At 34.9% G+C, this 21,906-nt stretch overlaps 1 protein-coding gene and 1 pseudogene across 14 annotated transcripts in view; one reads left to right on the top strand and one right to left on the bottom strand.

Moving 5' to 3' along the window:
• Positions 1-21,906, bottom strand: part of ANKRD62 (ankyrin repeat domain 62) — a 102,789-nt gene that overhangs the window by 28,798 nt on the left and 52,085 nt on the right. For 13 of the 14 annotated variants that reach the window (XR_007721144.1, XM_050767543.1, XM_050767544.1 and 10 more), the window contains 4 exons: positions 19,727-19,896; positions 12,347-12,380; positions 11,938-12,079; positions 2,698-2,768 (listed from right to left, as the gene is read on the bottom strand). Coding sequence is in view for 13 of the 14 variants with exons in the window: in XM_050767543.1 (XP_050623500.1) it covers positions 2,698-2,768; positions 11,938-12,079; positions 12,347-12,380; positions 19,727-19,896 (417 nt within the window). In the remaining variant the exon portion in view is untranslated. The remainder of the gene's footprint in view (positions 1-2,697; positions 2,769-11,937; positions 12,080-12,346; positions 12,381-19,726; positions 19,897-21,906) is intronic. The other variant, XM_050767548.1, reaches the window with a different exon arrangement.
• On the top strand, positions 2,776-3,934 carry LOC126941230 (succinate dehydrogenase [ubiquinone] cytochrome b small subunit, mitochondrial-like; annotated as a pseudogene).

Raw genomic sequence — 21,906 nt, 5'->3', positions numbered from 1 at the left:
AAAAATTAAACCCTAGAGCTTATTAAATTTTTAAAGCAATTTCATATCGGCTAACCCTAGTTTAGAAGTGTCTATATCCATGATATATGAATAGTTTTTTTTCCCAGTCCCTATGCCACTTGGAAAATGGACAGACTTGGGCTGATTAAGTAATGAAGATAGAATGTTTTCCTGAACTCCTATCATTTAAATTGAGAAATAATCTATTTCTACACACAATTATGTATATAGATAACCCCATTTGGCATAAGAGCTTTTCATAAGTAAAAAAATTAGAATGCACCAAATAACTGGTCAAGAGAAAGAAAAACAAGTAGCAGCAAGTGACCCTGTAAACCCTGTAAATCTTTCTGAAGTTGAACTTTACTTTCTTCTTTCTAAGAAGAGCTGTGGGAAGACAGCGACCATCTTCCAGACCCCAAAAAGGGAGATCCACTGACAGTTCATACCGTGCACCTGGAAAAGCTGCAGGCACTCAACATCAGACCATGAAAGCAGCCACAAGGGCTGGAACTCTAGTTGTAATATACCTGCCTCATTCTTAAGTCTTTGTATATTGTGCTGTAACTATTCTTCTAGATGTATTTTTGATGCTCTGTCACTGTGTGGTGGAGAAGAATGCACATTTTCTAACCCAAGTTCTATTCTTTTATAGTTATTTCTACTGTAATTATGATATAATGGTTTCTGGAACAAGTTCTGTATTGGTTTTGTATTCTTCCTAAGTGTCTGTAACAACAGAAACACTATGTTTTTTTTTTTTTTTCTCACATACTTAATTTATCTGGAGCAGGTAAGCCACAAATCCAAAAGGCTTATTGGATCACTAAACTGAGGCACATTTCTGATGTCCAATTTGCAATTAATGTTATGTTGGTGATTTTTTTCATCATGGACCTATAACACTCTTGGTCTTCTTTTATTTCAATGGTAATTACTTCTGGGTTCCTTGCTTTTGTACTTTTTGTGTCATTATAAAATTCTCCTGGTCAATGTTAAAAGCATGTTCTGTGTCTGGTTTGTTACTATTTTCACAGTATACTTTATTTTCATTTAAATAAAAATTAGAAGATGACTGGCAAGCAAATTCTGGAGATCAAGAGTATAAATGAGATCAAAAGACATTTATGAGGCTGCACTATTTTTAAACAGGAAATATTAGGAATACATATTAGATGAACACTCCAGATACATCTTTTCCTGACAATCAGGTGCATTATTTGTCAAATTTGAGGGTATTTTAAGTTTGCTATTCCTGTAGGGCTATCATGGAGTGGCTCTTCCTAAAAACAAGGCAGTAGTTTTGTATTCTTCACAAATTTCACCCAAATTCTGCTTTAACTCAATTTTGATGAGTTTTAAAGTTTTTTTCCACCTCATTTGTCTTGTTTGATTCACATTTTCCTCATACTTTTGCACATAAGGGAGTCCTGCATATACACATGTATGCTATTACAATACTTGTTCACTTCTGTTTGCTGAGACATTTTTTGCAGATGTGAAAGTGGAAGATTATGAGTTTTGTTTGTCAGATGTCTTTTCTGTCAGGGTATATGTTTTAGGAATAACTTTGTCTTTAAATAATGAAGTATGAAAAAATGAAAATTTAACTGTTAAATTTCTTAATATATGTTTACCTAATCCCAAATCACTTTTTTGTAACCAAAAAGTGAAAAATAGTTTGCATAAGCCTAAAATATAAGAAAAACACAAACCATCAAACTTCACTTTGACAGTGTTTGGAGTAACATTAATTCATTGTGTGACAGATTTACCAAAAATGAAATAAGAGATTATTTTTAGTAATACAAAGTCATTTTCACTTAACAAGATTTTATCTCACTGTGCTGGAAATAGTGATACCCAACAGTGGACATTTGAGTGTTTTTTCAAAGATTACTAACTGGTGAGTAGGCAAACTTTAAATTATTAGGAGTCAAAATCAACACCAATCAAAAGAAAAGCAAATTCTTACATTTTAATTCAAATTATATACTGTAAAATAATAGTGTTATATAGCTATATAAACTATAGGCTTAAGTCAAGTTCTAATAAATTTTCAGGCCTACGAATGACAGTTGATTTAAAAGATTTAAAAATATTTGCAGATTTCCTATGTTGAAATAAGTTGGGAACATTATTGCTTGAACCCAAACACCAAAAGTGCCATTTTGCAAGGTCTGATTCTCTTGATAGGTAGTTGGGTTGATTTCATGACCCCATTCTGCCCTGAACATAGATATTGAAATTAGTAAGAGATCACAATGGAGAATGCATGTTTAATCTTGGTATTAGTCATCAGTAATATAAAACTGCAAATTTTGGATCACTGGCAATGATTACTCCTTTAACAGGAATCCAACTCAGCAGCCATCACTGTTAAATTATTCATAATTTTTTATTGCTTAAAATTATAATTCAATATTTGATATTACCTTCTTTATTATATTAGGTTATAAAAACGGAACAGCAAACAATACTCAGGAACTTTTTGCCTCAGTTCCAAGGTTAATATTAGCTGTAAATCACTGTAGATTCTTAGAACACTTTAAATTTTAGAAACAGTTAAAATGTTTTTAAAATTAACTGTTAAGTTATATTCAATTGATTCTAAAAGGCTAGTCCAAAAGTAATTTCATTTGGATTATGCTACATTACCAAAGAAAACCAGAAATTTGAAATTAAATTTTGACATACCTGTGGCTGGCTACTTTCACATCCTTCAAGGCTCTCTTGCTCTCCCTCTGATGTCATTTCTAAGTCTTGTTCTGCTCACAAATCCATATATTTAGTTAAAATGAACTACTTAGAACAATTAAAAACTTTAGTCTTTATAAAAATGAAAATAACATATATTTTTCTTTCATAAATTGAGAATTTTAATGAAGCTTAATCTTTAGTGATATATCTACTTCTTAAGAATTACTTCTAGTTCTCCAAAACTTCAACAAACTACTTGGCAAGACACCAGATGTCACCAGATTCAAGCCATAGACCAACACCTCAAAGATTTGCTCACAAATTAATCCACCCAATATAAATGAATGAAACTATCAGAAAAACAAAATTTGAAAATCCAGTATTAACAGATAAACTAACACTATATATTGTTCTTTACTTCCTAACATTACCTTTTTAATAACACACTAAGCCTGCTGCTTCTCATTATGAATAACTTCCAATATGACTGTTACTGCTTATATCTGCATCCATATACGCCCCGTTCATTACATCTGAAATGTTTCCCTCTACTATTCCGACAAATTTCATTTTTCAACAGACAGCTATGTAAACTCTTCTTTGATTCTGGTTCTTTCCCCAGATAAACAGTTTTATATAATACAGGTTTCATAAAACATGCAGTTAAGGTTTCAAAAATGGGTTTATGTTTTAACTGACTATAACTAAAACAGAAAGTGGGGGTTGGTGGATGACCTTGAGCTATCAAGAATGAGATGATGGTTCTCTGGAGACTGAGCACCCTTCGCAGTGCCCAAGGAGGCTGAGCTCTGTTGCTGTGAACCCCAGTGGTCGGACCTGCTCATATCTCAGTATTACTTCAGAACTGACCTACCCCAGAATGGTGTGGAGTGCAGCACATTCGCTTGTCACCGAGCCACCATCCTGGTTCCCAGGTTGCATCTCTCCACTGGACTAGGGAGAGGGTCGTCAGTGTTTTGCTCCTGGCCTGCTTCTAGCTGCTTATTTGAATCCTTGGCTCTGTGACAGACTACTCCTGGCTGCAACCCTCACTCTTCATAGTTACTGGGGCCTTGGACAAGTTGTTAATGACCATGTTCACGGGGATGCCTTGCAGAAAGCTGCCAAGGTAGAGCTTTTGGCACTTTAAGCTTTAACCTTTGCTGGGCTTTGCTATTTCAACTATCACGATGTGGGCATCTGCAAAGCTGTTGCCATGCTGTGGAAGCTCTGACCATTCTGACTTCATACTTTGAAGAACGGATGTATGCCTCTTTGTCTCTGCTTTGTCATGCCATTCAACTCAGAATAAGGAAGAAATAACAGGTAAGTCCATTGGTGGACAGCCTTCTTCTCTTAATGACAAGATTATTTTCCAAATTTAATATTTGAGGAAAAGGTTTGAGAAGAATTATGACTAAGAAATTGTGAGACTGAGTTTTGTATTCTGGTGAGTTAATGGGGTTGCCTCCCAGCTTCTCTTAAGAGTCACAGTATAACCAAACATGATATATAAGCTTTTGCCTTTTATCAATCTCTTAAAGAGAATCCAGCTTTATTACTATCAATATATGATCAAACTTCTGCATTTGCCTTGGGAATAATGGACAAAGGGAAATACTGTTAATTCATGAATAAAAACTTTGCAGAAAATTAGACAGTGTTTAGTTTTTGAAAACTTCCCTCTCTATTCAGTAGATACCACCTATTGATGGTTACATATACCAGGGAAATTTTAAAATTAGGAAATGCTGTATCTCACATTATGAATTTCTAAATCTTAGGAAGAAAAGCTTGGAGTACTTCTGAATATAGAGAAGTTCCATTTAAGAGCAAGGTTCCCCTTGTAGACGTATCAAAATATTATAAATTCTAAACTGACACTCAATTCTCAAATGTATTTTACTTTTTCTGAAACAATCTGTCCATGAATACAAAACTATAAGTAATAGTTATTTTGCCACTATGGGAATCCCTAATGTGAAAATGTATTCTATGAATTGTTTTTAAATAAAATGTTGTATAATTAAAAAAAGAAAAGTGCACATATTCCAAAATTAACCTACTGGCTTGCAAAAAAAAAAAAAGTGTTTTTCAGTAAGAATAGCAAATCATGATCCTGAGAGGATAACTGTCAAAGCTTCTGGGAGAGTGCTGTGGCATATTTTTAATGCAACACATCGTACTTAATTATACTATTAACCTACACGTATTTTTCATGTTCAACCATGTGTCCTATATTTTAATAAGTACTTTTATTTATTAAAATATTTTAATATATTTTAATAAGTACACAGTTGTGATGACAGCATAGTTGAACATACAGCTACTTCCTCATGAAAGAAAATGTTCTGAAATGACCTTCTTAGAGAGACAGTTGTAGAATAACATTTGATAAAAATATTGATTGTTTTCCAACCTCAGGTGGACTACTGTTATGCCTCCATTACTTGGATCCAGTAGTTGGGCCCTTTCTTAAAAATTCTTAACCCACTCATGGAAGAAGATATAAAAAACACACCAACAATTAACATAAAATAAGCTTTTGATGTATAAATGTTTATGAAAAAAATTTAATTTCCACAGACTTATTCATTATTAATAAGATTCTATATTTCAAAATCAGTGCAATGTTTATTGAAAGTATTAGTTTTGTTATTTAAGGAACGAATCCTATAATCGTTTTGTTTCTAAAATTAGTTTGACTTGGCATACCATGTTAGTCTCTGAAAAACAGGTTTCTGATCACAAAAATAACTTGCTTAAAAAAAAGCCAATATTTCTTAGTTCAAATGAAATTTGATTAACTAATATCAACAAAACCTGTATCTTTGATGTGTGATATGGAGTAGAGAAATGAGTCGCTGTGGTTTACGCCAATACTTGCACTCCCTTGCACTGCTCACAGTAATCTTTAGGGGCAGTGATAATCTAATGTCCTGATTAAGTGCAAATATACAGAAGCCATGTCAAGTAAGTTCTCTCAAGTGTCCTCATCATTAACTCCAAAACGACTAAGATAGTTTCTTTCCTTCCTCCCTCCTTCCCCCTTCACAATCCTTCTGCTCTGGCAAAAGTCTCTCAATCTATGGTCTTCATTCTTCCCCTTGTATTATATCCCTCATAAATTATCCCCACCACTTCTTTCCTCTCCATTTAACACTAGTATCTTACATATTGATAACTTCTATTTCTTAATCTTTTTGCTATTTCCCCTGTGAGGAGAAACACGATCAGAAATAAAAGCACAATGGCACTTTCCCTTGGCCTTGTTTTATCTTGAACCACTATCCAATGACAATCCAATGGCAAACAGGCATATGGAAAGGTTCTCTATATCACGGATCACCAGAGAAATGCAAATCAATACTACAGTGAGATATCGTCTCACCCGTTAAAATGGCTTTTATCCAAATGAGTTACTAATAAATGTTAGTGGAATGTGGAGTAAGGGGGACTCTTATACACTGTTGCTGAGAATGTAAATTTAGGACAGCCACTGTGAAGAACAGTATAGAGGGCCCTCAGAAGGACTAAAAGCCACCATACCATCTAGCAATTCCATTGCTAGGTATATGCTCAAAAGCAAGGGAACTGGTATATTGAGGAGATGTCTGGCTTCCCATGTTTATAACAGGACTCTTCACAATAGCCAAAATTTAGAATCAATCTTTTTTCACAAACAGACACATGGATAAGGAAAATGTGGTATATATACACAATGGAGTGCTGTTCAGCCATAAGAAGACAATCAGATCCTGTTATCTGCAATGACATGGATGGAACTGGAGAACTTTATGTCAAGTAAAATAATATAGGCACAGAAAGAAAAGCTTCACTATTAACTGAATGCTTACAATTCTAAATACTGGGAATACAATGGTAACCATAAAACTGAGATTCCTGCTCATGTAGCTGACATTCTAGTGAATGAGGGAAAGAAAATAAATTAACAAGTAAACAAATACATAATTTTAGATAGTAATGAGTTTTGAAGTAAACACAACTAGGAGTATTAGAAAGAGCTTGACTAAATGAGGATCTACTTTACATGGTGTGTTCAAAGAAAATCTCTCTGTGTTGTGATATTCAAAATAGGCACTAAGTGATGAGTATGACACAGCCATTCAAAGCAGAGCAGCATTCTAGGTGGGAGGAGCAGCTAGTGCAGAGGCCCTGGGTCACAACAAGCTGGGCGTGCTTGAAGAAATGACAGTATGACTAGATAATCATGAGGGAGGGACGGGCTTTTAGGAGAAGAAATTGGGGAGGCATGCAGAGACCAGGGTTTCTAGGTCTTCAAAGGAATATCATAAGTTTGGATTTTATTTGCGTAAGAGCCACTAGTGGGTTTTATGGAAAAACATGATTTATATTTCAAAACAATTACCCTTGCTACTAAATGGGGCATGGAATATAGATGGGGAAGCACGGAAACAAGATCAGTTTGGAGGTTGTTATATCAGACCAAGTACAAGAAGATGGTGGTTGGGAGTAGTTCTGTATCAGTGGATATATAGATCCTACTTGAATGTATCAGTCTGAATAAAAATAAAGCTGTACAAAATTAAAAAAAAAAGAAAAAAAAGAAAAGCTTCACATGTTGTCATTGTCACGTCTGAGACTGAAAAATTAGAACAATTATTTTCATATGATTAGTGAGTAGAAGAATTGTTACCAAAGGTTAGGAAGAATGTAAGGGTGGTGGAAAATGAGAATGCTTAATGCAAACAAAATATAATTAGATGTAGCAAATAAAATCTAGCATTTGATAGCATAATAATGTGATTATAGTCAGTGATAATTTGTTGTACATTTTATAATAACTGAGTAAGTACACTTGGAATGTTCATAAAACAAAGAAATGATGAATGTTTGAGTTAATGGATACCCCAATTAACCCTGATGTGATTATTACACATTGTAAGCCTATGTCAAAATGTCTCACATATCCCATAAATATAAGCACCTATTAAGTACCCTTAAGAATTAAACACAAAAATTACACAAAATCAAAGGACATAGACACACACACACACACACACACACACACACACACACACACAGTGTACTAATTAGAACATCAGATTGGCTTAAGATCATCAGTGTAACATAACTGACATGAGGCAAATAAAGTTATAGTAGAAAATCTTCCAACAAAGAAAACTCCAGGCTCAGCTAGCTATGCTGATGAATTGTACCAAATATTTTCAGAAGAAACAATACAACACTAACTGTGCAAAAAGAAACAAGAAAGAGTACATCTCAACTCACTATATAATGTTAGCATTATCCTGAACCAAAACCAGACAATGATATTACCAATTAAAAAAACCTCCCTCATGAGTATGAATGTAAAAACTGAACCAAATTGTGAAACAACCAAGACATCCTCCAATAGGTGAATGAATAAACTGTGGTTAAACAGTCAAACAAAGGAATATTACTCCATGTGAAAAAGAAATGACCAATCAAACCATGAAAATACATGAAGGAACCATACATGCATATTACCAAGTCAAACAAGCCAACCTAAAAAGGCTATTTTCTGTATGATTCCAACTATATGACTTTCTGGAAAATGTAAAATTATGGATACAGTAAAAAGATCAGTGGCTGCCAGAGGGTGAGGGATGGCAGGAAAAGATACACAGGTAGAGTACTGAGGATTTTTAGGGAGGTGAAAATAACGTATATGACATGCATTCATATCAGTCTACTTTGGGACTAAACCCATACGATGTATAGCACCAGCGTACAATGCACACTACGGGCTGCAGGTGATTCTGATGTGCCAATGTAGGCTCATCCATTATAGCAACTGTACCACTATGGGAGGGTTACTGATAAGGAGGGAGGCTACATGTGTGTGCAGGTAGAAGGTATTTGAAAAGTCTCTGTACCTTCCTCTCAATTTCGCTGTGAACATAAAACTGGTCTAATAAATAAACTCTTTATAGTAAACCAATAAAGACTTTATCATAACTTCTTTAGAAAATTGAATCCAACAGTATAATAAAAGGACAATACATCATAAACAAATGGGTTTTTTTCCCAGGACTGCAGGGTTGGCTTAACATTCAAACATCGTTGTTATCTGCCAGATTAACAATGGAAAACAGTAGATCCATAGAATCATCTCAACAGACAGAGGCATTTGATACAATTCAACACCCATTCCTGATTTTGTAAAAATGAAAAGTCTCAGCAAAATAAGAATTCTTCAGCAAGATAAAGAGCATCTATGATGAACCTACAGCTAACATGTATCATGGTGAAAAACTATGTTCCCCAGAAGATGAACAACAACACAGGAATGTCTGCTTTTACTGCTTTTATGCAGCATTGTTCTGAAGATTCTAGCTAGCGCAGTCGGGCAAGAAAAAGAAATAAAAGTCATCCCAGTTGAAAAAATAAATAAAACTATCTTTATACATGACCATGACCACACAATAGGTTTGAGTAAACTCTAACCTGTGGACCAGCTTCTTGTCTTCGTCAATGAGCACAGCTGTGTTCATTAATGTACAGGTTGTCTATGGCTGCTCTCATACTACAGTGGCAGAGTCTATCAGCTACAACAGAGACCCCTTTTGCCACAAGTCTTTAATAAGAGGGTACTTTGAGAAAGAAAAGGTTTGACAATCTTTGGTCTATGTAGAAAATCTGATCAAATCTACCCAGAATGTACCAGAACTAATAAGTGAGTTCAGCAAGATTGGACTATAAAAAATCAACATACAAAAACCAACTGTATTTCTGTATATTAGTGATGGAGTAAAATTTTAAAAATATCATTTATGACTATATAAAAAACTGAAATAAACAGCTGATAAAACATCAAAAGACCTATATACTAAAAACTACAAAATATTACTGAGAAAATTAAATATGACCTATATAAATGGAGACATACACTTTCTTCAGGAGCAGGAAGATTCATTATAGTTAAGATGTCCATTCTCCATAATCTATAAATACAACACAATCCCAACCTAATCAATCCCAACAAGCCAGCAGACTTTTTTTTAAATTGACAAATCGATGTGGAAATGCAAAGGATCTAGTAGAGCCAAAACAGAACCAATAACAAAATCTGAAAACTGATTTTGAGAATTATTACAAATCAATAGTAATCAAAACAATGTGCCACTGGTACAGGATGAGTATCCCTTATTAAAAATGCTTGGGACCAGAAGTATTGCAGATTTTGGATTTTGGAATATTTGCATATACATAATGAGATCTCTAGGACATAGAACCTAGGTCTAAACACAAAATACACTTATTTTTCATATACACCTCATACACAAAGCCTGAAGGTAATCTTATTTTATTATTTTAATTTTTGAGACAGTCTTGCTCTGTCACCCAGTCCAGAGTGCAGTGGTGAGATCATGGCTCATTGCAACCTCTGCCTCCCAAGCTGAAGCGATTTCTTGCCTCAGCCACCTGAATAGCTGGGAATGCAGTGTGCATCACCATGCTCAACTAATTTTTGTATTTTTAGTAGAGATGGGGTTTTGCCATGTTGGCCAGGATGATCTTGAACTCCTGACCAAAAGTGATCCTCCTGCCTTGGCCTCCCAAAGTTCTGGGATTACAGGCATTAGCCACCACGCCTGGCCTCTGAAAGTAATTTTAAATATTTCATAATTTTTGAATGAAACAAAGTTTGTGCACACGAGCTCAGTTATGGAACTTTCCACTTGTGAGATCAGGTTGACAATGAAAACCTTGTGGATTTTACAGCATTTCAGATTTGGGATTTTGAATTAGGGATGCTCAACCTATATAAAGAAAGTCAAATACAGACAGTCCCCAACTTCAGGTGGTTTAACTTATTAATTTTACAATGGGTTTAATGAAGTATTACTTAGCTTTTGACTGAAAGGGTGGATTTACCAGGAAGTAACCCTACCATAATTTGAGGAGCACTGAATTAATAGAATTCAATAGAAAGTCCACAAATAGATGACATATAGCCAACCAGTTTATTTCTGACAAAGGCAGGATGGCAATGTGGTAGAGAAAGGATAGCCATTTCCACATATAGTGCTCAAACAACTGGCTGTTCAGATCCAAAAAGTTAACTTGAATCTATACCTCATTCTATATACAAAAATAAACTCAAAATGAAACATGCATTTAAATGTAAGACCCAGAATTATAAGACCCCTAGAATGATGCACAGAATAAAATTTTTGAGAAAATTACTTGTGCTAGGCACAGTTTTCTTAGATACGACATAAAATGCAAACTCTGTAACTAAACAAGTTCTTCAAAATTTAAAACTCTTCAAAAGACACTATTAATAAAGTCAACCTACAAACTGGAAAAAAAATTCTTGTAAAGTAATAGTATCCAGAACTATTAAAATTCATCAAGCAAGAAAACATCAATCTAATTTTGTAAATGGAAAAAGATTTGAAAACATAGTTCACCAAAGAGGATATACAGATTGCAAATAAAACCATAGAAAGATGTTTAACATGTTTAGTCATTAGGATCATGCACAGTAACCACATCCATGAGAATGGCTACAAATAAATACTGCAGTACTTAGTGTAACAATGCAGCAACTGCAACCGTCCTATTCTGCTGATGACAATACAAAATGGTACACATCTTTTGGAAAACAATTTAGCAGTTTTTCTAAAAAGGGAACATAAGGCAGCAAAGGACACTTTTGTGGGTGATGGATATGATAATTGTGTTGATTATGGTGACAGTTTCACAGGTGTATACACCTGTCAAAACTTACTAAATTGTACATCTTACATATGTGCACTTTAACATACATCAACTATATTTCACTAAAGCTTAGGATTGTAGGAGTAAACACCTGGGTGCTGGCTGTGACACAGAGAGAAACAAGGGTATGAAATGAAGTAGTATAAAGCTAGAGCATTGTCATCTTTACCTTATAGCAATGACAAGTTGCAGCTGGGTGTTAAGCAATCGGGTAACATGATCAGATGTGAATTTTAAAAATGTATATAATTATGGTTGCAGAATAGACCATGGTTTTGGAAGGTGGGGAAGTAGGGAAAAGAGTTATAAGTTTATCACAGTATTCAAGGTATGAGATAATGACAACCTGACCCTGGGTAAAGGCATATTTCGGAGATGAACATCCCTATAACACATCAGTGATCTATGGTACGGTGCTAAGCAATGTGTGCATACATTACTATAGGATAGGGAAAAAGCCTTATATTTATGCATTGGTCCTACCTTTATGCTCCATTCCATGTTGTTCAATGAATAACATAAAGTTTTTATCACTGGAATAAGGCAAGTCATCATCCTCCGAGGATGTTTCAGGTGACCAAATTATGTCATTGAGGTCATCCTTGGAATATAGATCTCTTTTAACCTATAATAAATAACACTGTTTCAAAATGTCTACCAAATATTTACGGCAAATACTAAATGTACACCAGTGGGAACTATTCATCTTTTTCTATGAGCAAAACCAAAGTATTTCTTAAAATAACTGACTTTGGTCAAAAGGGTACCTTTATGAATGGTTGCTGTTGCTTTTTGAAAGCCAATGTCTTTACAACAAAGGATTTTCTGTTTTTTAAGTGAACTTTAATAAGGAATTTTCAACAACATTCTTGACAATATACTTTTACAATACCTTGTTCTTTTCATTAGAGGTTTTCCTTGCAAGCCTAAAAAAAAAAAAAAAAAACCCAAAAAATTCCAATCAGGCAAATAGTAAATATGTAAAATACAAAGAATATCTATAACTATTTCTTAAATAAAACCTCTGTATTTGTAATTTCTCTCTCCTATTCATAAAGTTTACAGGAAATTTTTCACAGGTGATATAAAATACAATTATTTTCTACAAGGGGATAAAACTATAAATGGAAAGGGTATATTATAGGCCAAATAAAATATATTACTACTAATATAAAACAATTAAGTTTAGATCAAGTTTTCTGACAGCCAAAGAAAAAGAAGAAACATGTTACTTGTATTACTTCATAGAAAAAATATATATAACACACTAGTTTTTTCTCTTGTTGCCCCTCCCTCCGTTTTTTGTTTGTTTGTTTTGTTTTATTTTTTAAAACAGAGTCTCACTCTGTCACCCAGGCCAGTGTACAATGGCGTGATCTCGGCTAACTGCAACCTCCACCCCCAGGGTTCTAGTGATTCTCCTACCTCAGCCTCCTGAGTAGCTGGAATTACAGGCACCTGCCACCACGCCCAGCTTATGTATTTATTTATTGTTTGTATTTTTAGTAGAGACGGGGTTTCACCATGATGGCCTGGCTGGTCTTACCACGTTGGCCTGGCTGGTCTTGAACTCCTGACCTAAGGTGATCCACCTGCCTCGGCCTCCCGAAGTGCTAGGATTACAGGTGTGAGCCACTGCACCAGGCCTTGTTGCCCTTTTATATACAAACAAGCTTTAATTGGTACTAAGACCTATGTGATAAATATTAATTATGTAACAGAAACCCTTATTTAAATGATGACATTGGTGAGCTTTTCAGGACATACTGTGCAGGTACTGTGTACTATTCTAAACACTGTACAAGTGTTTAAGTGTCTTGAATCCTCCCAACAATTCTGTGTAGTAGGTAACTTACTAGGCATTTAATACAGGAAGAAAGTAGGCAAGGAAAGGCCATATAATTTGCCCAGGCCCATAAAACTGGTCAATAGCAGACTAAGCATTCAAACCCAAGAACTCTGGCTCCAAAATATGTGTTTCAGGATACTCTATAATATGCTATAAAAGTAATATTTATTTTCAACTGTTTACAAGTAATATAAAAGCAGATGAATTCTTATTATCTATGACTACAAATAATCTCTGAATCTTGCAATTTTTTAAAGTAAGATTTTATACCTATGCAGTTTTGGAAACCTGCTTTTAGTAATCTGAAAACTTGGTTTCTCTAAAGAAATTCACCAAAAAACATTCATTCATCCTTTCAACTATTCATGTATTCGACCAACACTTACTGAGTGTACAACACATGTCAAAGAGCCTGTTGATTGGTCCAGGGAAATATATGTATTTTTTTACCTTTGAACTATACAGTCCAAAAGTAACAGTCTGCAATGAATTTTTTCAGGAGTTTGCTTTTCTATTATTCTAGAAAGCCTCCCTCTCCCCACAATCTGAAAAACCATAAAGGTGACACGCCTGTTATTTCAGAATACCTTGCTAAAGCACAGCTATTCGTGATGCTACTTTCAAAGGTACTGTGATACATAAATCATCAAGGAATGTTTAAATTCTATTCAATATGACTCAAGTGTTTGTATGTTTATTATTACAGATTCTAAAAATATATGCATGTGAGTTTAACTTTTAGGTCATCATTTTCACGTACCATTATATTAAAATATTCCATTCCTGAACCAATTCTTAAAGAAAAACCTCTTCCAATAAAATGATACGTGAATAGAAATTGTAAGAATTGATTTACTATAAATATTTAAAAAAGAATGGATCAAATTTTCCAAAGCTCATACATGCAAACAAAACTAAATTCCAAAAACACATTTCTTCTCTACTGGATTATTCCAAACAACAAACAAAAATACTCTAACAGTTTCCATTTTAAAATTGAAAATGAAACAAAAGTCTCTTGAATCTCACATTCTTCTTCTTTACTTGTCACCCATTTCTCTACTTCCTTTTGCAGTCAAAGTTCTCTCAGGAGTTGTCTGTGTTTAGCACTACAGTCAGGGTTCTATGGCAACCAGCTGAAACTCCTCCTTGACAAGGGCACTAATCATCATCTTAATCAGTCTTCCAGCAGCATTGATACAGTTGACTATTCTCTAGATTAGGCTGTCTACACTAGTTTATTTCTAGATAAAGTAATCACTGCTAATATTCCTTCACAGGGAGGTAAGAAAATTAGAGATTTTATCCTCCTTCATCCTTAACCATTTCACTAAAACTGCTATCATTATTTTTACAGAAGACTGCCAGTCTTCTAGACTGGGTAGAAGACCAGTAAGTACACTGGCCTTCTCAAACACTGGTGTAACAACAGGTTCTTTTGAGGCGTATTTTTAAAATTTTCATTTTTCTTTACTTCCTTCACATGCAAGGGATGATCACTACTTTAAAAAATCCATTAAAAAGCCAATGTTTTCTAATAATTCTACTTACAAAGAATAAAAAAATTATTGTGAAATTCATACTCTTCTCCATCTCAATTTATTTACTAATTCAAAAACCAATTTGAACTACCAACATATCCAAAGAAATGTATATTCCCAGCTTTAAATAAAAAAAGGTAATCAGCCGAGCGCAGTGGCTCATGCCTCTAATCCCAGCATTTTGGGAAGCCAAGGTGGGTGGATCATGAGCTCAGGAGTTCAAGACCAGCCTGGCCAAGATGGTGAAACCTTGACTCTACTAAAAAAAAAAAAAAAAAAAAAAAATTAACCAGGCGTGGTGGCAGGTGCCTGTAATCCCAGCTGCTTGGGAGGCTGAGGCAGGAGAATTGCTTGAATCAGAGGTTGCACTGAGCCAAGATTGCACCATTGCACTCCAGTCTAGGTGACAGAGCAAGACTCCATCTCAAAAACAAAACAAAACAAACAAAACAAAAACAGGTAACCAGGCCAGGCGTGATGGCTCACACCTGTAATCCTAGCACTTTGGGTGACCAAGGCAGGTGGATCACTTGAGGCAAGCCTGGCAAACATGGAAAGACCTTGATTCTATCAAAAATACAAAAACTAGCTGGCGTGGTTGTGCACGCTTATAATCCTTTGGAAGCTGAGGCATGAGAATCACTTGAACTTGAAAGGTGGAGGTTGCAGTGAGCTGAGATAGTGCCACTGCACTCCAGCTTGGGCAACAAAACTAGACTTTGTTTCAGAAAAAAAAGCAAAACAGGTAACAGGTAATTATGACACAACGCAATATGTAAGAGCTGATCTAGAAAAAATTATATCTGAGCATGAGGAAGACTTTATGGAAGAGGCAAAAGACAAGAGGAGCTCACCAGGCCAAAACAAACAAACAAACAAACAAACAAACAAAAAACAAAACAAAACCAGAAACAGTAGGAGAACACCATTCTACATAGAGAATAGAATGTGAGCACAGGGATTAGGCACGTGGCATCCAGTTGTTTCCTGGGAACTTGAAAGGTAAAGTGTAAAACACATGAAAGTAAACACTGAGGGAAGAATGCTACACTAAACTTGAATGCTACGCTAAAAGGCTGGAGCTCACTGCCTGCAAGCAATGACTCTTAGACATGGGGTCATAGTTGGATTTGTGCCATAGTTTTTAATATGTTTCACTGAATTAAGTTTTCAAAATACCATGAGCTACATACAACCTGAAAGAAACTGAAATTACCTTAAAGGGAGAAAACACTTTTAAAATACCCGTATGTCTTTATATATTGTTCAAATCAGCATTATTCTGATTAGATAGAATTTTGTTTGAAAATAGAATGATTTTATTAGAAACTTTTAGCATAGTATCTATTTCTAATAAGAAAAGCTGAGTGATCACAATATTGGGGTTTGCTCCCGAATTAGAAAACCATTTATACAGAGAGTATAGCTCATTAAAAAGAGCCCAAAGAATCCAAAAAGGGCATATAATTGCCAGGTAAAATTGTCAGAATGAACTCATGTCAAACTGTATTTTAAGTGAGTATTAATGTTTAAAACTATACACCAGGATAAACTCTATTCACTCATTCAGTAAACATTTATTGAGTTGCTACTTACTATATGCTAGGTCCCATCCTAGGCAATGAAAAACACAGCGATGACAAAATCCTACTCATGAGCGCCAAGTAAACAAAACAACAGCAGAAGCAAAATATATAGTATGTTAGACAGGAACAACTCAAGCAGGAAAAAGGAGTGTTTATGTGCAGGAGGGGCAAGGTGGTGAAAATATTAGGATGGCTAGATAAGACCTTGCTGAGAGAGTGGCTTTTAAGGAAAGAACTGAAGAAATGGAAGGAGTAAGCAAGGAGGATATCTAACTCCATACAGAGTCAACCGCCCAGTACAGAGGGATGCAGAGTGTGTTCACAAAATAGAAAGAAGTTCCGTGTGGCTGCAGCAGAGTGGAAAGAGTAGAAAGGCAGAAGCATAAGTCAGGAAAATAGGAAGTCAGATCCTGTGGTTCCTTTGGAGTATTAGGAGAAAATCTGGCATATATTTTGAGTGAAATGGGAGGCAATTAGAAGTTTTTAACCAAAAGAGTGACATAATGTGACATGTTTTAATAGGTTCACTGGGTAAAGAATTGACGAAAAGAGGATTAAACATGGAGAAACAGAAAGACCTATTAGCAGTCTATGACACTACTCTAGAGGGCCAATCAGATGACAGTGGAGTGGCTTGGACATGAAAGATGTGACTGGCTTCTGGATATATTGTGAAGTTAGACCTGATGAGATCTGCCAACATCTTGGCTGTGGAGTGTCAGAGATGGGGGTCGGGGGAGGGAGACAGAGAGAGAATGTGTGAGTCAAGGAGGACACCAGGGTTTTTGGCAGAGCATTTGCAAGAGTCATTATTAATGGAACAACAAGACTACATAAGGGGCAGGCAGGAGGAAGAACATCAGTAACCAGATTTTGGATCTGATAAACTTGACATATCCAATAGCTAATCAAGGAGAGATGTCAAGTAGACAGGCTGATATATAGGTCTGAAATTAAGGAGAGAAATGGGCTGGAGATATAAATTTGAAAATCATTAGCATATACAAGCTGGTAAAAGTCAGAAGAAAAAACCTCAAGAACTGAGCCCTGGGTCACTTTAATCTGTGAAAGGTAGAAGACGAGGAGATGTAACCAAAACAGGCTAAGATGGATGGACTAGAAAGTCAGGAGGAAAATCTAGGCCAGAGAGTGAGATTCTGAGAGCCAGTGAAGAAAGTGAAAGTATTGTTGATAGGTTACATAAAACGAGATCTAAAAAATTATATCTAGATGCGTTACAGTGAAAAATCAGTGACAACATTGAGAATAACAATTCTGGAGAGTGGTGAGAGTGAAAATTATGGCAGTGAGTTCAAGAGTGAATGGAAAGGAAACTTGAGGCCATGAGTACAAGCAGTTTAATTTTATGGACATCATGCCCAGGTGGCATTATCATGCATGATCTAATTTTCTTCTTGTTAAACTGTATTTTTCAATCCTTTCATAATGATTAAGGAGTAATTACATGGTGTGTTTTAACACCTTAATAGTTTTTAAAAATTACATATATATAGCATTTTAAAAGCCAGACAAAGGTAATAAATAACTTCATAAAATTATAGAACTAAAAACCCCTTGAACATTTCTATATTATAAAGCTGGTTATCATTTTGCTCATGCTTATAAACAAAGACCACAGAAAGACTAAAGGGCAGTATTTCCTACCTGAGAAAAATCACCCAACTCTGAGATATTTTATACTCATCAAATATACAAAATGGTTTGTCATACTAAAATATTAAATTCTATGAGATGAAAAAAGATGAAAATTCAAATAATCTTGTTTTGTCAACTGAATTTTTGTAAATTATATCATAGGAAGTCACTGTGGTAAAATATGGTGCCGTGCATGCTGAAATGTCTTTTAAAAGGATAATGGCAGGCATTCAGAGTGCCCCTAAACAGGAGGTTCACTGCATTAGCAGCACCCTGGTTTGGCACAGGAGTCAGCAAATCAGTACTTGTGGGCCAAATTCAGCCCACTGCCTGTTTTTGTAAGTAAAGTTTTCTTGGAACACAGTGCCACCTATTCATTTATTGTCTGTGAAAGATGTCAGAAACCTTCTGGTACAGAAAGCCTAAAATAGTTACTATCTGGCCCTTTACAGGAAAAAACTGGTCAACTCCTGACTCGGCAGATCAAAGATCCTTTGATATAGTTTAACAAGTTTTACCAATATGCTGAATATTTACATGGAATACAGATCCCCATGTGCAATCCCTTGGGAATATTCAGATTATTCTGAGAATTCAATATTTGAGCACTCATGCATTGAGAACAAAAAAGCAAATGTTGTAACTAGCAATTTTGTTGGTAACGTAAAGTGCCAAGGTAGCATGTAGTTTCCTTTTGCAACTCGATAGATATTACAAGTATTAAGACATTACAACATTATATTCTGACAAAATTTACTTAAGTTATCAAACTAAATGTAAATATACTTAACTGATGAAATAATCAGTATATTATAGATCCAACCTCATTTATGAAAGAGACTTGCATACCACATTATTTAATGGGTATCACAATTTACCCATTTCCTTATTAATAGGATTTTAGACTATCTCCAGCTTTTTGATATGACAATGCTATAATGAAAATTCTTCAATGTATATGTAATATATATTAATATCCTTAACATACTTTTGTTATACTTAAGATGTTTCATAAACATGTTACAAACATACACATAGAAATACATAAGACATATATGCGTGCATGTATGTATATCTATATGCATGTAGCCAACATATATATATATAACATACAATAGGCCAACGTATATATGTAACATACAGTAGGGAAACATACACACATACACAGATACATATATCAGAATATATATGTTGGCTGATTGTATGTTATATATAACATGTAATAAATGTCCATAACTTGTGTGTATGTGTAAAGTCGTATTTCCTGCAGGATCCAGTCTCAGAAGTAAAGCTGACACATTAAAGAAATGACATATTTGAAATTTTGATACATGTTATTAAATTACTCTTCATTAAATTACATATTTACCAAATTTATTAAATTACATATTTACCTAATAAGTGTACGAGAGAACTTTTTTTCACATTTGCCCACACTAGTTATGTTTTAATAGAACACCAATATGCTTGGAAAAACTGTATCTAATTGCCTGTTAATTTGCATTTTTCTGATTACCACGTAAGACAGAATATTCCCGGTGAAAGTATAAAATTAATTAATCATGCATATTATTTGAAATTAGAATTCATTTGATAGTACAATAACAATAATGTACTATCAAATAGTGCTATAGGCTTACCTATTGTACTCTTCCCTCTTCTGCCTGGGAAATTGATGATCATCAGATTTCCTGCCCCTTCTTTCTTGAATTAATTCATCATCATCATCGTCATTGTCACTGTCATCAGCATGTAGGTTTCTTGACACTTCCATTTTCTTATTTCTGCACTTTCTCATTTTTTCTGCAACCTTCAATGAAAGTGTGACACTGAGAATAAATGTCATTATTTCATCCAATAGAATAAACTGTTCATTCATTTTGTCGCTTGACTCAGTCTGTCATGATAATAGTCATTAAAATACTTTGGACTTCCATTTTATTATATAATTATTAGCATAAGTTATAATTTTTCCATTGAAATTCATATAAAGTCTAATTCATTTCTGTTTGAGTGAATACAACAAAATTTTCCAAACTTTCAAAAAGGGTCCATTCCAAATTTGTGCTTTTATTCCCATCCACTCTTTGCTAATATAAATTTTCACCATTTTGTGACCAGCAGAAATAGAGAAACAAAAGGCGAAAGGCATGAAATCTGTCCTCTTCTATTTTTACCTCCTGGAGTTTACACTGAATGGCCAGATTTAGAGAATGTGACATTGTGGGGCTTCAGGAACAGAAAGGAAGCTTTTCCCTCTCTGGGTAAGCTTTCCCCACTGTCTTTCATCTTTCTTTATTCATTCGGATCCTAGACTTCAAAAATGTGAAGGTGCCTGCTGAAATGCAGGAACCAAAATTCGAAACCACAGAAGAAGCAGAGTGAAACTGCTGAGATGCTAGTAGAGTTCTGGAAAATGAGATGCTTTCCAAATTTCACATTCAGTAACCATGAGATTTTATAGCTGGAGAACAGACAGTGTAATTATCTACTTTAGCCCTGTTATCAAAAAAGATTAAATGACTCATCCAAAGCTCCTAAAGTGGCATTTCCTAGCATTTTGGGGCTCAGAAACCAATAATGCTATTTCATAATGCCGAGTCAGATAAATTATCTAATAAATTCATCAAATTTATCAGAAGAATTAAAAGTATCACTCTGGGAAAGTAACTTAATGCTTCACCAGGGGCTGAGAGACCTCATCTACTTTTACTTTTAAAGGTGGGTATCACCAGATTTTTGTCTATCTTTAAAACTTGATGTACAGAAACCAGGTTTCTACTTTGGAGTCAAAAACTAAATTCTTGGCTGAGAATCTATGATATTTATATGATAAAGTTATCATGCTAAAATTTATCATACTCTATTAAACAAAATCACATTAAGATCTGATTCGACAGAAACATGTAAAAGTGGTGATTAGAAAAATAGATGGAGGGAGGTGGCCAGGTGTGGTGGCTTACACCTGTAATCCCAGCACTTTGGGAGGCCGAGGTGGGCAGGTCACAAGGTCAGGAGATTGAGAGCATCCTCGCTAACACAGTGAAACCCTGTCTCTACTAAAAATACAAAAAATTAGCCGGGCGTGGTGACGGGCACCTGTAGTCCCAGCTACTCAGGAGGCTGAGGCAGGAGAATGGCGTGAGCCCGGGAGGCGGAGCTTGCAGTGAGCCGAGATCATTCCACAGCACTCCAGCCCAGGCGACAGAGGGAGACTCTGTCTCAAAAAAAAAAAAAAAAAAAAAAAAAAAGAAAAAGAAAAAGAAAAAAGAAAAATAGATGGAGGTATCTATATATATTTGTTTTCAAACATATTTAAGGAGTTCATGGCGAAATTATAAGCCCCAACATAATGAGTTAAATGAATAAACTTGCACACCTGAAAGCACAACATACAACATACACCTTTGACTATGAATATTTGTTCCAACTCTCATGGATAGGTAGATTTTTATATCATTTCTCAGTCTTTGCGCTTCCTCCCCACTAATTTCCCACTTTTTTAAGTAAGTGCAATTCACCCTCAAGACTATAGGGAAAAATTAGGTCCTAGAGCTTATTATATTCTTTAAGCAATTTCCTATATGCTTACTCTACTTCAGAAGTATCCATATCCATGGTGCATGGATAGATTAGTTTCCCAGTCCCAATGCCACTTAAAAAACTGATAGATAGACTTGGGTTGATTAAGAAACAAAGACTATAGAATGTTCTCCTGAACTTCTATCATTTAGATAGAAAAATAATCTATTTCCACAGAAAATTATGTATTTAGTAGCCCCAATTTACACACGAGCTTTTCATAAGTAAAAAAGTAGAA

This window comes from Macaca thibetana, chromosome 18, assembly GCF_024542745.1.
Source record: "Macaca thibetana thibetana isolate TM-01 chromosome 18, ASM2454274v1, whole genome shotgun sequence".
Taxonomy (NCBI): Eukaryota; Metazoa; Chordata; class Mammalia; order Primates; family Cercopithecidae; genus Macaca; species Macaca thibetana.
The sequence above is the reverse complement of the archived record's forward strand: the minus strand, read 5'-3'. Positions and strand labels throughout refer to the sequence as shown.